General features: G+C 34.5%; 1 protein-coding gene across 1 annotated transcript in view; it reads left to right on the forward strand.

Annotated features, from left to right (window-relative positions):
- Window positions 1-14,143, forward strand: part of LOC149237646 (uncharacterized) — a 368,823-nt gene extending 354,680 nt beyond the window's left edge. Inside the window, exon 3 of the mRNA XM_089372731.1 lies at window positions 13,945-14,143. Within this exon, the coding sequence (XP_089228857.1) occupies window positions 13,945-14,054 (110 nt within the window). The 3' untranslated portion in view covers window positions 14,055-14,143. The remainder of the gene's footprint in view (window positions 1-13,944) is intronic.
- Window positions 14,144-16,112: the final 1,969 nt, after the last annotated feature.

A 16,112-nucleotide genomic window follows, 5' to 3' on the forward strand; every position in this document is an offset into this window, starting at 1 on the left:
CCTTCAATGAGGTCCATCGAAATCTCCTCCCATTTTTTATTTGGAATGTGTAATGGGTGTAGTAACCCGGGGGTTGGGATATTTTCACTTTTATTCCTTTGACAAACATCACATTCCACAACATATTTTTGGTTTCCTTGCTCATACCCTTCTAATAGAATGATTGTCGTATGTTGTAGTAAGTTTTGAAAAAACCAACATGTCTGGATGCAAGAGAATTGTGTGATTCCTTTAGAATTTTCGTCTAAAATTTGGATGTTGGTGTTAGGTAAATTCTTCCTTTGTGCCATATTATGTCATTCTTCCACTCAAAATTGGTATATTGATGGATATTTTTAATCATAGAATCGCAATCCTCATCTTGGCATATTGTAAAGACCAACACAATTTGAATCATTAAATTCTACAGAATTGACAATTACAATAGCCATTAATTTCTACAAAATTTACACAATTACAATCTATTCATAATTCATCAATTTAATTCACATTTTCATACTTGGTTCCCGAGTTTGATGTTGATTCCTTGCTGATGTAGCTCCAATTACTTTTGATACCAAATAACTAAATCCTCCTAGCCAAGTTGAGCATAGCCTTGGTACTTAGCTCCAAAATATTTCTTAATTAGAGTATTTTGGTCCCCCGTGCCCAAAAGTCTCAAGAATAATTGCTCACTTCTGAAATTTCGATTCGGATATCCAACTTATAATTCAATCTCCCACTCTGATTCTTCTTTTCCTCCCCAAAAATCCTCCCTTCTGCCTCAGTGTACTTGGGTTAAGTACTCTTCTCAGGTGGTCATGCCTTCTTCCACCGCACTCATTTAGATTTTATTCAATTTTATTTGACAGGTAAGGCTTTTTATATGTAATGGGAGATGAGGGTACGTTTTTAGCTTGATTTGATTGACGTGATTAAATTTAAATGATTTTTAACTTTTATAAAGTTTTATTTATAATAATAAAATCAATATATATATATATATAGATATATATATCAAATTTTGTTATATTAATTTAAAACTTTAACTATATATATATATATATATATTAACAATAATGTAACTTATAACTCAACTCTATAATGATCAATGTTTACATGAGAAGGATTGGAATTGTAAATTTTATATAACAACTTGGTAAGTATAAAGTATTTAATATGTATATTTGAGTGTCGAATCTCTTTTCTCAATAATTTAGGTATTTAGTCCCTTTTCATTTATTTAAATATTTTTCCTAATAAGTATACTAGTGCAACGCATGTGATGCGTGCATATGTAGCTATCATATGCATTCATCGTATGCATGTTAATACCTTTTTGCTTATAGATCGAAATGGGTCATTACACATATTCAGCTCTTATTTCATCTAGCCATTCAAGAAAGACTACCATGGTGGTGCATGTTGTGTTGTCTTCGTCCTTACGTGAGATTGCATCAGCGACAACATTTTCCTTCCCTTTCTTGTGTGATATCTATAGGTCGAAAGCTGACATCTTCTCCATCCACTTCTGTTGTTCTGTTCACAATGTCTTTTGTTGAAGTAGGAATTGAAGACTATTGTGGTCGGATTGAATTGAGAATTTACTCCCGAGCAAGTACTGTCGCCATTTTGTCAAGGCATGTATGAGGGAAAGCATCTCCTTTTGGTAAGTTGATTTCAAACTCTCCCGTTTGCTAAGTTTCCTGCGCTCGAATGCTATCGGGTGGTTATCTTGCATTAATACGGTCCCAATTCCAAATACTGGCGCATCACACTCTACTACAAACAGTTTAGAGAAGTATGGAGTTTCTAGTACCGGTGTGGTTGACATTACTTCCTTTAGATTCTTGAAACATTTGCCTGCTTACTTATTCCATTGAAAGGCGTTCTTATTTAACAAGTTGGTTAGGGGTGTTGTCAAATGTCCATAGTTTTTGATAAATCTTCTGTAATACCCGGTTAGACCTAGAAATCCTCTTTAGCTTGGATACGTTCTTGGGTTTGGGTCATTCTTTGATTACTTTAATTTTGTTGGGGTCCACTTTGACTCCCTCCCTGGATATAACGTGTCCTAACTATTCAACTTCTTTTTGGCCAAAGGTACATTTTGATAACTTGGTGTAGAATTGATTCTTCTCTAATACAGATAGTACTTCCTACAGATGCTTGAGGTGTTCCTTCCATGTCTTACTGTAAACAAGGATATCGTCAAAAAAGACTAACACAAACTTCCGCAAGTATGGGTGGAAAAGTTCATTCATGGTAGCTTGGAAGGTGGCTGGCACATTTGTTAATCCAAATGGCATAACCTTGAACTCATAGTGAGTTCTGAATGCTGTCTTTTTCGACGTCTTCTAATCTTACTCGTATTTGGTAGTAACCTGATCTTAGATCTAATTTTGAGAAGTATTCTGCACCGTGTAGCTCATCTAGCATCCCATCAATGAATGAGATCAAAAACTTATGTTTAATAGTGATTTTTTTAACCCTCTGTAATCTATACATAATCAAAAGGATCCATATTTCTTCCTGACCAATACTATGGGTGTAGTGTATCAACTCCTTTAACAGGTCTTGTATCAATCGTTCTATTTCTTTTTTGTGATGATGGGGGTAACGATATGGTTTAATGTTTACTAGTGTCGAGTCTGGTTTGACCTCAATGATGTGTTCAATTTTCCTTTCGGGGGTAATTCCATTGACAGATCTTAAAAAACTTTCTCATACTTTTGGATCAAGGATGAAATTTTTGTTGGTTGGTGAATCCCTTCTATCGATAATAACTCCAACTGCTAACATTGTGCAACAAATGTTGGGGCTCCCTTGCGAATAAGTTTTTTCATCTATTGAGTAGATGACTTGAGTAGGTGGAGCTTGGAACCCAAACAATTTATACTTCCTCCCATCTATTTTGAATTCAATGAACTTCTTTTGGTGATTTGTTGAATATGTGCCTAGTGTTTGCAACCATTGTATCCCTAAAACGACGTCTACTCCTCCTAGGGGGACTACATAAAAACTGGACTCCATTTCGTATTTGTTCAGTAGCATTTTGACTTTATGGCACTTTCCCACTCCATCTATTTGTTTCCCATCAGCCACCATAACCTTCAAATCTGCTACAGGGTAAGCAAAAATGTTTAGTCTTTTTGCAACATTGACATCTACAAAGTTGTGCATACTCCCTGAGTCTATTAGAACGATAACGTTTTGCTTCTTGATATGGCTTTTCAGCTTTAGTGTCTATGGTTGAGCTATCCTTGTGATGATTGCCAGAGAAATTCGTGGCATATCCTCTTCTGATTCTGGATTAGGGTTTTCATTTTCCTCATTGTTCTCTTCGTCGGAGTTGTCTTCTAAAGATTCTTCTTCTTGTTCTGCTTCGTAGTTGTAAAGTTTTTGCATTGTGCATTTGTGTCCTGAGAAATACTTGTCTCTGCATGTCCAACACTTGCTATCTCTTTTTCTTTCGACATTAGACTGTTGTTTTCCTCCATTGCGTATTGGAGGTGGAACATATTTACCAGTGTTTTCTAATGATGGTTTACTTGAATTCCCCTTGGGGTAGCTATTTGATTTTTCATTACTAGTATATGGTGCTTTATGGAGTTTATACTTTCATTCAATAATTATGGTTGCGTGTCTGGCCTCTTCAATGGTTTTGGGTTTATACAATTTTAATTCTTCCCGAATGTAATCTTTAAGGCCACAAAAATACATTTTTAATAGCTCTTCATCTGAAAATCCCCTTTGCCTTACTGCTAATACTTCCCATTCGTGGGTGTATTCACTCATCGTTCCCTTTTAGCAGGGCGTTTTTAAAAATTTGCCAATTGAATGAGCAAGCTGCACATTTAGAAGACCACCACAAGAACCAATCATACACTTCTGCTTCTAGGTAGTTGGATGCAGTCATAACCTTTTCGTGCTCGCCAAGTGGTGGGTTTGCTAAAAAAATGGAGTCCATCTTATTTACCCATACGATGGCACCCTTATGGTCCTTACCGTCATACTTAGGTAATTCGTTTTTAATTTTAAGATGGTTTCTTTCGGGGGACTTGGTGTAATATTGGCTTCCTTCGAAGTGTAGTTGTGGTATTCGCGGTTGCTCGTGCCTCAAAAATCCAGGGTTTGGAGAATTTTCGTCTTCTGGGGTCTAGGGACTTTGTGTGGCTGAGGATGGTTTAGTCTTCCCAAAATGCTACCTCATCATGTTTTTTCAATATAAAATATCATCGACCATTTGGTCCTGTTTACTAACTGACTTCTCGACATTATCAAGGCGCTTATTTAACTTGTTGATGTCCTCTTGAATTTTTTTCATTTCGTCATTGTTATTGTTGCTTCCCATTTTGGACTTCTTCTTCCTAGTAGACCCAATTTTTATATATATATATATATATATTAATAATTTAATTAATTAAATAATTTATATTAATTTTATAATATAATTATTATAACTATGTTATGGACCCGTACTATTCTAATTGACCGACCAATTCTTGACTGGGTGACCACACCCATTGACCCGACAATGTTACTTGTTGATTTTTCTGATTTGGGGAGGTGTCACCTGCGGTCACGCTGACAATGCAGCTAAAGGATGGCAGTGGATAGGAGGGCGAATTCTGAGGAAAAGACAGCGACGACAATAAGGGAGCACGGGGTCGTGAGCAACCTAGAGCGGAAGGATAGATGGTTGGGATTGGTTACCGCGGAAAGCAACAATCGACGAATGGTCACGGATGGACGGGAGAACAGATAGAGATTGGCTACAGTGCAGACAGAGACAGGAAGACGGCCAAGATTGGGGACGGGTTATGCAGCGAATGTTTGCTAGCAGTGAAGCCAAAATGTTTTAGTCGCAATAGACGGATGTGTAATGATGATGGGGCATGAGGGATAACGCAGTGGGGAGGTATGAAAACTACAAACGAGAGGCTGGTAGGGCGACATGGTGGTGTTTTCCCAGCGAGAGGATCACCGCTTTGATACCACTGGTACGAATATGATTCTGGTAACTGTACGCTCAAGCTTTCAAATCACAGATACCTTAAAATGTAACATAATATTTCTATTAATTGTAATATGAATGATGAGTACATGGTTATGGTGGTTCTCCTTATATAGGAGTTGACTGACCATGCCAAAATAGAGACATGTCTTTTGGAAATGATGTCCCTTCAATATTAATTAAATCCACTGAATAATTTTATTAATTAATAATTCGTGTTTATTTATTTAATTATTTGAATCATATATGTATATGGGTATTTTAGTTATGAATTTCTAATGCATAACACTTTGTGAGTGAAGCATTGCCTGGGAAGACATCTAGCTGACACTTTGTGTTGATGTCTAGGTCCCGAAGCTGGAAAGGTGGCATTGGTCATTGAGCACTAACACACATCTGGATCTCTAGGTTAATGGTTAGCAAGCCTGATGGTACTTGAGAGGCTGAAAGCTTGATTCCATCTTAGTCCCACCCAGATAGATTTCCTTGGTCAGGAATCTAGTCTGTAGCATTACATGCCTAAATTGTTGAGAGACCAATGGATAGATTTCCCTGGTCAAGAATCTAGTCCATGGCATTGCAATGCCTAAACTTCTTCATATATTATGTGTTTTGAGATCTTCCATGTACCTCTTTAATTATATGTAAATATGAATACCTCCCTAGTTAAGAGGGAGTGTTGAAGAATGTAACTAGGTTTGGACTTCATAAATTGTACGAGTCAAAATGTAATATATTTGTCAAAAGAAAGTAAAAAGAAATTTATTATTAAATTGAATTGAATTATTAAAGCATGGGTTTCATGCTTGGGTCAATTGTCATAGGTCAAACCTCCATTGTAGGCTTTAGGATTATTTATTTGGGTCAAAGTCAATTTGTTTATTGGTCAAAGACTCCTCCATCAAGTCTCCTTTTGTCTTCTTCAAATGGATCATCATCAAGTTGGTGAGAGGGCATTGACTATGAGGATATGTTTGCTCCTACATCAATGATGAGCACCATCCAACTTGTTCTAGCCATGGAAACACAGTTTAGCTAGAAGGTCCATCTGATGGACATGAAATGTTCCTTCCTTAATGGATATTTGTAGGAAGAAGTCTACATGTATCAACTGTAGGGTTTTCAAGTATCAAAGGAGGAGCATCTAGCTTGCAAAGTAAAGAAGGCTCTATATGGTCTAAAACAAGCACCTAGGACATGGTACATAAAGATTGACAAGTATTTTTATGAACAAGGATTCCATTGGAGTCCTTCAAATTCCAACATGGATGTCAAAAGAGTTGGTAATAATATCATCCTTCTAGTCATTTAGATAGATGATACCTTTATTACAGGTAGTGAGGAAAAGGAAATATAACATATCAATCTACTATGAGAAAAGGTTTTGACATGAAATCTTGGCTTCCTACACTATTGTCTAAGTGTAGAAGTTTGGAAGATAGAGAGTAACATTTTTGTATCACAAACAAAATATGCCAAGAGTTTGTTGGACAAGTTCATAATGAAAAATTGCATAATCTTGTCTATACTTATAGAGAATTGGTTGAAATTCTCAGCCAAAAATGAATCCAAGATAGTTAATGAGTCAATATACATGTAACTAATGGGTAGCTTGATACATCTTATAGCCACTATACCTAATTTGAGTTTTTTTATGAGATTCATTTCTAGTTATATGACTATTAAAGGTAGAGCATTTGAGAATAGTGAAGCAAGTGTTGAGATATGTGAAAGGTACACTTGATTTTGGCATTCTGTATAATAGAAGCAAAGACCCTAGGTTGTGTGGGTATACAAATTCAAATTGGGCAAGTTTTGTTGATGATCGAAAATACACTTCTAGATATGTTTTCAGCCTTGGCATGGGTTTAGTCACATGGACTAGCAAGAAGCAACATCCAATAGCCCTTTCATCAATAGAAGCAGAATATCAAGGAATAGTGAAAGAAGCATACAAGATAGTTTGTCTCAGGAGGATGTTTTCAGATATGCAAATGTGGCAAACAAAGCCAACACTTCCGCTATGTGACAACCATAGGGTGATGAAACTTTCCAAGAATTCTAGTCTTCCACGAGCATACCAAACATGTTGATGTGCACTACCACTTCATCAGAAAACTTGTAGAAGGTGGATCTATTGTGTTGTAGTATTGTCCTACAAAGGATCAAACTACAAACATTCTTACCAAGGCGTTGGGTTCTAAAACATATGTAAATTTTTTAGATAAGCTTATTGTAGTTAGTAGATTGACCATTAAGGGAGGGTATTAAATTAAATATTAGCTTAATAATGGTCAATTAGGTACTAGACTTGGCATTGATAAACTCAATTGGGATTGGTTTATTTTATGTTTTTTATGTCATATTTCACTTTAGTGTGTATTTTGGTCTTTTCCACCTTCATAAAGTGGATTGACTTAACTCCATTGTAATTTATATAAGAATGTTTTTGCTTTCTCACTATTCACTCAATACAAAGAAATCTTTCAAGTTTCCTTGGTTTCTTTATGTGTTTGACTTTTGTAATACTTGGTTTGGGTACCTACATAAAGTAGTAAGAGATCCCCTAACCCTCTATAGAGGAAATGGAATTTTCCACTATTCTCATGATACACCAAGTACCAAAAGATAAGATGATCTTTTGATTTAGTGCCCTATAGGCAACAAACTTGATAGATCTTCTTATACCTTCAAAGGTTTTGGCCACTCTCAACCTAAAGTCGATGAGAACAAATTATGAACTAGTCTAAAGGAATCCTAAGATTATGCATTCAATTATATTCAACTATATTTAGATTTGATAATAAGGACACCTAGTTGCATGAAATGCACAAAATAAAAAACCATCTTAAGGATAAGGTCATTGGGAGGATCAATCTTGGTTACTTGTATGTATTGACTATACATATTCTCTCTTGTCACCTTGTTTAGATCTTCTTTGGAGGGTAGGAGGTGACTAGGTAGGTCAAGAGATCTGAAGGGGGAAAGTCGATCCATGGAAATGGCAACAGACTAGACGAACAAGGAAGTCTCATAGAGCCAACATTGTCATCGTCTAGGGGAGAAGACTACAAAAGAAAAGTAATCTCCTTTTAGGGAAATGTGCTAGGAATCAATAATGTTATTACCTAGAAGTTGAGTCACCTAGAAATCGTCACTTATGGAGCAAGTTGACCAATCTGAAAGTAATCTCGAGGCACAAATGATGTATACCAAACTTAGCCTGAATGATGTCATCAAGAATTGTGTGTGTGTACGCGACAAATTTGTTGATTTTTAATGTACCTTGGACAAGTGGTTTCCCATGGGTTAGTCTCTACCTAGGGAAAAGTGTCCAAAATAATTCTTTTCCTAAGTGTGACTTTATAAAGTGAAAGTGACTTTATAAGTGGTAAAGTCAATACTAAATTATAAAGTGAAAAATGACTTTAGTCATAAAGTACAATGTGGGTACTTTATTTAATGGGTGAGTTAAAAAATAGAAAGTGAGAATTAAATGCACATTTATTCTCATCCCTTGTTCTAAATGAACCTGAGCCATTAGATCTTAGGGTTGCCCAAAAGTCATTTAGGGAAACAAAAGGGGGAAAAGAAAAGAGAGACTGCATTCATTCTTCATGAGCAGATTGGAGAAAGGAGGTTGAGAGCTAGAGAAAAGTTTTGAAGGAGAAATTTGTTGCAGCAAGTTGAAGGAGTGATTTCTAGGCAAAGTTGGGCATGGAAATCAAGGCATAGAAGACAGCAGAAGGTACAGTATGAACAACATTGAATGCTGAGCTGCTCACCGTTCGAGAGAAGTTTTTGAAAAAATAAATAAAATAAAATAAATTCGTACAGTGGTACAAAAATCCATACATTCCGTACAGTATAGTCCATACAGTCATATTCGTACAGTACATATTTTCAACTTCAAGTGGGCACGAAAATCGAGGCAAAGTGGGCACAATTTTCAAGGAGTTTTGGGCTGAAGATATAAGTTGTATTTCGCTGTTTTGTTTTGTCTGCAAATGTATTTTTCCTGAACTTGAAAGATAAATAAATTTGAAGAGCTCTCTAACAGGTTTTCCCCAAAGAAGATTGAAGAGGTTTTGCCTGGGTCTAAATTGACAAAAAATTTGTGTATATTTTTATGTGTGTTACTGGTCTGGTTATGTCCATATTTATTTTCAGCATGTGTTGACAGTCCCATGTGTTTTAATCTGAAAATTTCATTTCCATAATTTTGTATGTTGAATGTATGTTTATGGGAAAGGGCATTTAACTGAATGGGAGTGATAAGGCGAAATTAAAACCGGGTTGGAACTTGGGATTGCAGGAAAAAAAACATTTTGGTCATCAAATTTCAACAAAATTATTAGAAACTACTAGTTCAATAATGAAATTAGTTTTATACGGGTTTGGCCCAAATGTATTTAATTTTCAATTCAATTTGAAGTCTTGATTTCAAGCTATTTTCTTCAAGAGGGTAAATAAAGAGTTTTTGAACTATAACTTAATACTTGTACACAATTGTACAACATAATAGATATGGTTGTACTGTCATATGTTTTATTGCAAAAGTGATCAAGTCATTATTCTTTATCTATTAATCTGTAAACACGATAGAATTATGAGCACCAAGTCTATATACAAACATTAGTAGCAGAACTAGAAATTTTGCCTAATCTTTCAAATAAGAAAATCAATCATATTTTTAAGAAGATTTCGCGGACAAAATTCTATGAAACTTATGTTGGATTCAAAAATAGTACAAGGGTAGTGTGACGAGAGAGTTAGTCCTTAAAAGCATTGAAATGTTCAATATATTTTTGTGATGTACTTGAAATTTTGAAATTTTGGTGTTGTATATTCATAACTTTACTATTAATTTTTCTTAGGGCTATATTGTTCTTTGCTATAGATAATTGCATTAAACTTGTTTTCATCATTTATATATCACATTCACCCCATAACATTTTAACATCATTAGTAATTATGTAGAAAGAACAATAATGCAATAGAACAATAAAAAACAACAAAAGAAAAGCATGCACAAATAGAGACACCGTGATTTACGTTAGAGACCAGAGCAAAACCCCACTAAGGGGAAAACCTAACTAGATTCTTCTTCTATTAGATATTCATCTATTGTTCAACTAAAGTACAAAGATTACATCAGGCCTCTTAGAACCAATCCAAGTCAGTTCACAACTTCATTTGTGAACTGAACGATGAACAATTTGTCATTCATAAAACCCTCTGCCTTTATATCTGCAAGTAACATTATACAAGGGACATGCATCACAACCCAATAAGCATAGGAGACACTACCAGGTATATTACTGTCATATGAGTTTCCATACATCAATGTCCACACACTGTCACTGTAGTCTTTGTTTATATTACTGTCATTATAGTCTTTGTTTATTTCGTTCATTTTATTGACATGAAGGAGGAGGTGATCAATCTCGTAGACCAAATTCTTGAAGATGCAGGGTCAAAAGCCTCCAATCGGGATAGCAAAATAAGGTAGTAAAGGATCCCCATAATCTCTAAATAAAAATCCATTAAAATATGATAATTCCTCCATTCAAGCAGGAGAACAAAAAAGGAGTATTTTCCTTCTTATATAGGAAATTGCTCTCATTATAAACCCCTTTAGGTGATTTTTTACTCCTTACCACTTACGACATGTTTAAGCATCAATTTCTATTAAGATGGGTGAAAGGCTTATTTTGCTTGATTGTTACAATTATTTTTTCAACCTTTAGATATGTATCAACAACAAACACCCAACTAATGCCCATCCAAGTCTAAGCAGGAAACCCAATGCCCTTCAAGGACTTCACGCAAAATACAATCCAATGGTTGGACTTTAGTACAAGAAGTGATAACTTCCATAAAATCAATAATTATTAAGATCATTGCCTAAAAACGCCATGCATAACACCACCCAAAACCACAAAAATATGTAGTAGAATATCCTAAATATCTCCCACGTAAGCTAAGTCACCTAACACGGGGATTCGGAATTCGACAAATACGGGGATTTGAGTGTCAGATACGGACACGTTGACCCCCCAGAACAGGACACATTAGGATACTTTATATATTACTTTATTTTATATATATATATATATATATATATATTAAAAATTAGATATTTCTTACACAAATACTCATTCATGATACAAATTCATTGATTCAAACATAGATCTTCATCTAGATGTAAGTTTTACAAAGTAACGTTATGCATACAAAATTACAAATACAATTGTGACATAAATGATAAATGATAAATTATAAATTTATAATACATATTCAATTCATCAATGATCCAATAGGAGAAAGGCAAGAAAGTAAGATAAAGATATTGTAGTTTTCTCATTAAGTCATCAAAATTAAAATGTGTTACTGTTTACATGCCAATGCCAATGGCAAATAGAAATAGCAAATACAAAACAACTACAACTACAAGTACACAAGCCTCAAGGCAGTAGGTAGCTCATGACTCATGAGTCATCAACCCTCATAATCATCATCAAAACCAGCATCATTGTCCTCATCATCATGGTCACCACTGCTCTCCTCTATTGCATGCTCCTCCTCTATATCCAAAGTCATCTCTGCATCTGCTGGTGTGGAGGATGACCCCTCTATAGTATCACCATCATCAAATCTTACAAGCTCTAGTTGCTTGAATCTCCTTGAAAATGCTCCCACACCCTTTGCTCCTTGTTCCCAGACACCAACAGCAAACCCACAACAAACTAAACAAGTGAATGTGCAAATAGAATGGGGAAATACGCCTTTATAACACCACGTAGGTTCTTGATTTCTAGATTCGAATTGTCCTGATAAGGACACGTTTTGGATTCGAAATGTCTTGATCGGGACACGTTCCGGATTCGAAGTGTCCCAATCGGACATGACGTGTCCTGATTTTTGGACACAAATCCGCCTGAATCGTGTCCAATTCGCCGGATTCGGGACACGTAGGGTCTGGGGGACGAATCCGATTTCATAGCACACAAGAGATTGTTGTAGTACGCTATGAAAAATTCCACTGCAGCAATTATGTAGGGTGATTCCCTTCTGCAATGAAGACTTGGTAAAACCAAGTTTGAAATGAGCAAAAGAAGTCCGAGTCTTAAACGAGATACCTTGTAATTTTGTAATGTAAGTCTCAATATTTGAAAAGAGGCACTCAAAGAGAGTAAGTCCTCCCTCAAAATGCAAAAGCTAAAATATACTGTGCAATAGTTTCAACTGATTACAATCTAGAGAAAAATGGAAAATAAAATTGTGTAAACAGGAGAATTTTGGGCCTTTTTATAGTAGTAAGGTTCCCTAGTTTCCCATAGGCTAGGTTCGGATAACGTAAATTTTCCTGAGTCAACCCAAAATATTAAATTGAAGTTGTCTTTAGAGCGACTTTTTGGAGTTTCTAGTGCTGGAATCCAGCAGAAAAGTTTTATTTGAAATCTTTATTTGTGTTATTTAAACTAATTTTTTGACTGTATATATGGATTCAGCACCCTGAAAAATTCCTAGGGCACTTTTATTGTGCAGGGGTTACCCATCAAGCTTGTGATTTCAATGAATTCCTGCCAGATTTTAGAGAAATTAAACTGGAAAAATCCACTAGAAAAACTTCCAAAAAATCGCACTGTAGACGACTCATATTAAATTGCTTGATTCGGCAACCCATATTTTGCATATATATCAGTCAAACTCTTCTCCTGGAAACTTTCCCTTTTTCCCTTAATTAAATTGCCATTAATAATGAAATAACATATTTGTCAAAAGGATACTTTATAGTCATTGTCTCCTGCATGCAGAGAATTTTACATGCAAGTACAGAGATTTCCAAGGCGTGAGCCTACTTTGGTTTCCATGTACGTGTTGCTTAGTAATAAATGCCATCAGCAAGGAAATCTGTAATGTTGACTAGTATACAATTTACTAGAATCAACCCATGGCCATTACCTCCCAAAGCAATCAAGAACCCAACAATCTTCCAATTCCGGTTCTTTATTGACCCATTATGTTATTCATGTCAGCATGGCAGTAAAACTTACAAGGAGATTCATAATTGTCAATGTTGAAGGCCCTCCTTCCTGGTATGTGGCCATATTTGTAAACTCAATATTTTAATCCTATCACAAAATGATTTATTTTCAATGTTTTCCACACGTGAGGAAAACAAAGCAAAGAAAGAACCCAACAATCTTCCAATTCCGGTTCTTTATTGACCCATTATGTTATTCATGTCAGCATGGTAGTAAAACTTACAATGAGATTCATAATTGTCAATGTTGAAGGCCTTCCGTCCTGGTATGTGGCCATATTTGTAAACTCAATATTATAATCCTATCACAAAATTATTTATTTTTAATGTTTTCCACACGTGAGGAAAACAAAGCAAAGAATAAAAATAAACCCATGTACCTTTACGAATCATCCCTGATGAAAATAGATTTATTGCTGTCGCGAGTGGCAAATATGTCCAACCAAATCATGTATGAAGAGAGTTCACTTTCTCACAGCATCATTGAAAATCTTGCCCTCTCTTGCAAAGTTACCAACTGTTTTTAATCATTTATGAATAGATCTCACTCCCCAGTCATGGATACTTACAAAATTCATGGCTTTACAAATGAATTCTGATCAACTTAATTCTACACTGGTTCAACATAGCTTAGCCAAGCTTTCATAAACACTGTCAAGCTTTAGTCCTATAAAATGCGAAAAAATTTAGGACTAAATTCCATGACCATCATTGAAATTGAGGACTTATCACCATACCTAATTGATTTAACCCTCATTTTATGTTCTGCATATATCTGTTATTCCTTATAAGTGATGAGTGGAAAATGAAATAGCAGTTTCAAATATGCTCATGTTAGCATTAAGTAGACAGTGCTGAAATAATAATTTCTTACGATGCGTATTTGTGGTTATTGCAGACAAGAAGGAAACTTCTCAAATCGGGGAAGGGTTTATTGTTTTGCTAAGGAAGATGATTTACAGAAGAAAAATGGTTGTTATAATCTCCGATCAAGGTAAAAGATTATGACTCGTATTCATATCCTATCTATCTTAATAATTAAGCCGGTAAAGTGAATCAGTTCTTCCATGCTGATCATGTGGAAGATAGCTATCACACCCTGCTGATTTGATACCACCATTAGGTAAGACATTTACACGTTTCTTGTAAACATTATGGCCTACTGGAGATCTGCTTTTGTGAATAGCAGAGCCAGGGATGGTGCAAGTGATGGTAATTGACTACGTCATTAGAAATATTTCAAGGAAGGAAAAAAATAATGTCAACCGTTAATAAATATTTGATTATTTGATCTCTTGAACTGGCAATTTCTTGCATTGTTTATGAAACCGTGAGACCCAAAAGGCTTTAAGAAAGAATGATATCCATGAGGCAGTAAGATTTTTCTTCATTTGACATGTATTTATTAGTTTCCAATGTTATTAAGTGGACTATCCAAAAATATTTGTGTGGTGATCTTTGCACTAAAAGTCATGAGATTGTAAGATTTTTTTTCGTTTTGTTTGGTTAAGAGTTTATCTTCTTTGGATGTAATCAAATAGGTTAAGTGTTCAAGATCTAGATATTTGGTTAAAAACTCATTTTCTTTGGATGTAACGAAATAGCTTAACCGCTAAAGATCCAGAGGTATCTGGTCAGTGAAAGTTTGTCCCTTACAGACCACCAACCAGTGATTCTAGGTAATATAATTTTCCTTAAATAACAATGATGAATTAACTTGCATTTATGAATAACAAACGATAATAACAATCTCACTATTATTTTGACAACTAAATTTTAATAAATTTTCCTATTGTTTAAAATTTTTCCTTATACTTATTACATTAATATATTTATTATATTAATGTATTACATTAATGTTAGTAAATAGATTACCCATAAATATTTATATGGTGATCCCTACTACCAAAAGCAGTATAGTTATAAATATACTGACTCCTTGTAACGGTGATAAATTCTCCATAAATAATTGGAGAGAGGAAATATCTATATGGTGTTCCTTGCCACCAAAAGCAACATAATTATAGATATACAGAATTTCCTGCAATAGTGATAAATTCTCCATCAACGATATGAAAGATTTGCAAAATGTAATACTAATACCCGAATCCAAACTTCCATAAATACCAAATAGATGTTTTATTCTTGTCTCTACCACAGTTCTTATTTTTCCACATGGATTTTATATGGTTTATATTTCAAATATCATATATATGAGAAAGGCAGCATAAGAGGTACAATACATATAAGCCGATACGAAAGCCGAGCCATTAGAAATCTTGTTGAGAAATGGTAGAGCTATCTTAGTGCATGTTTTATGATTTCTCAGTTTTACGTATTCAAGGCTAAAGGTAATATTAATGAATTTCCTTAAATGGATAATATTGATGAATTTCTTCAAAATTTTGAAATTTATTTAAGTGGGATGCTTTTTTAATTTATTTTTATGTGAATTTTTAATGTGAAGGTTAAATTTGAAATATAAATCACAGATAAGAATATCTAAATTAAACGCCAAATATATGTATATGTATTTTAAAAGAAATAATTTTCTCATGTTTAAAATATTATTTTCAACATATAATAAATTTGAATATATTTATTACAATATAATTATTAATATTATAAATCTGTTCACTTAATTTTTGTATGTTGAATTACCTAACAAAATATATTCGTTGTTATGTAAAACAAGCATGCATAATTAAATTTAGAAATTACTCAATCATCACAAGAACATAAGTTGAAAATGAACTTTGTGAATGCACAAAGTTTGGATAGAAAAGCATGTTTCATTTACATCAGTTAAAAAACAGTGCATATCAACAACATAATACAAGTTGGTACAAGTCATGTTCTTCAAACTCTATCTAGTGCATCCAACATAAATAGCAAACCCTAGCCACCAACTCCTAGCTAGGAATCGCTTTCAACCAAAGTTCATTGTTCTAGTAATGATTCATTACTAGCACATTTGCATACCAACAAGTACTCTTTGGCGCCTACACTTGCATCACATTTATGTACAAGAGAAACAAGATAGTGTTCCCTTATGTTTTCTACACC

This window comes from Pinus tabuliformis, chromosome 8 (genome assembly GCF_031772625.1).
Source record: "Pinus tabuliformis cultivar Carrire ecotype Pingquan chromosome 8, CPIR1, whole genome shotgun sequence".
Taxonomy (NCBI): domain Eukaryota; kingdom Viridiplantae; phylum Streptophyta; class Pinopsida; order Pinales; family Pinaceae; genus Pinus; species Pinus tabuliformis.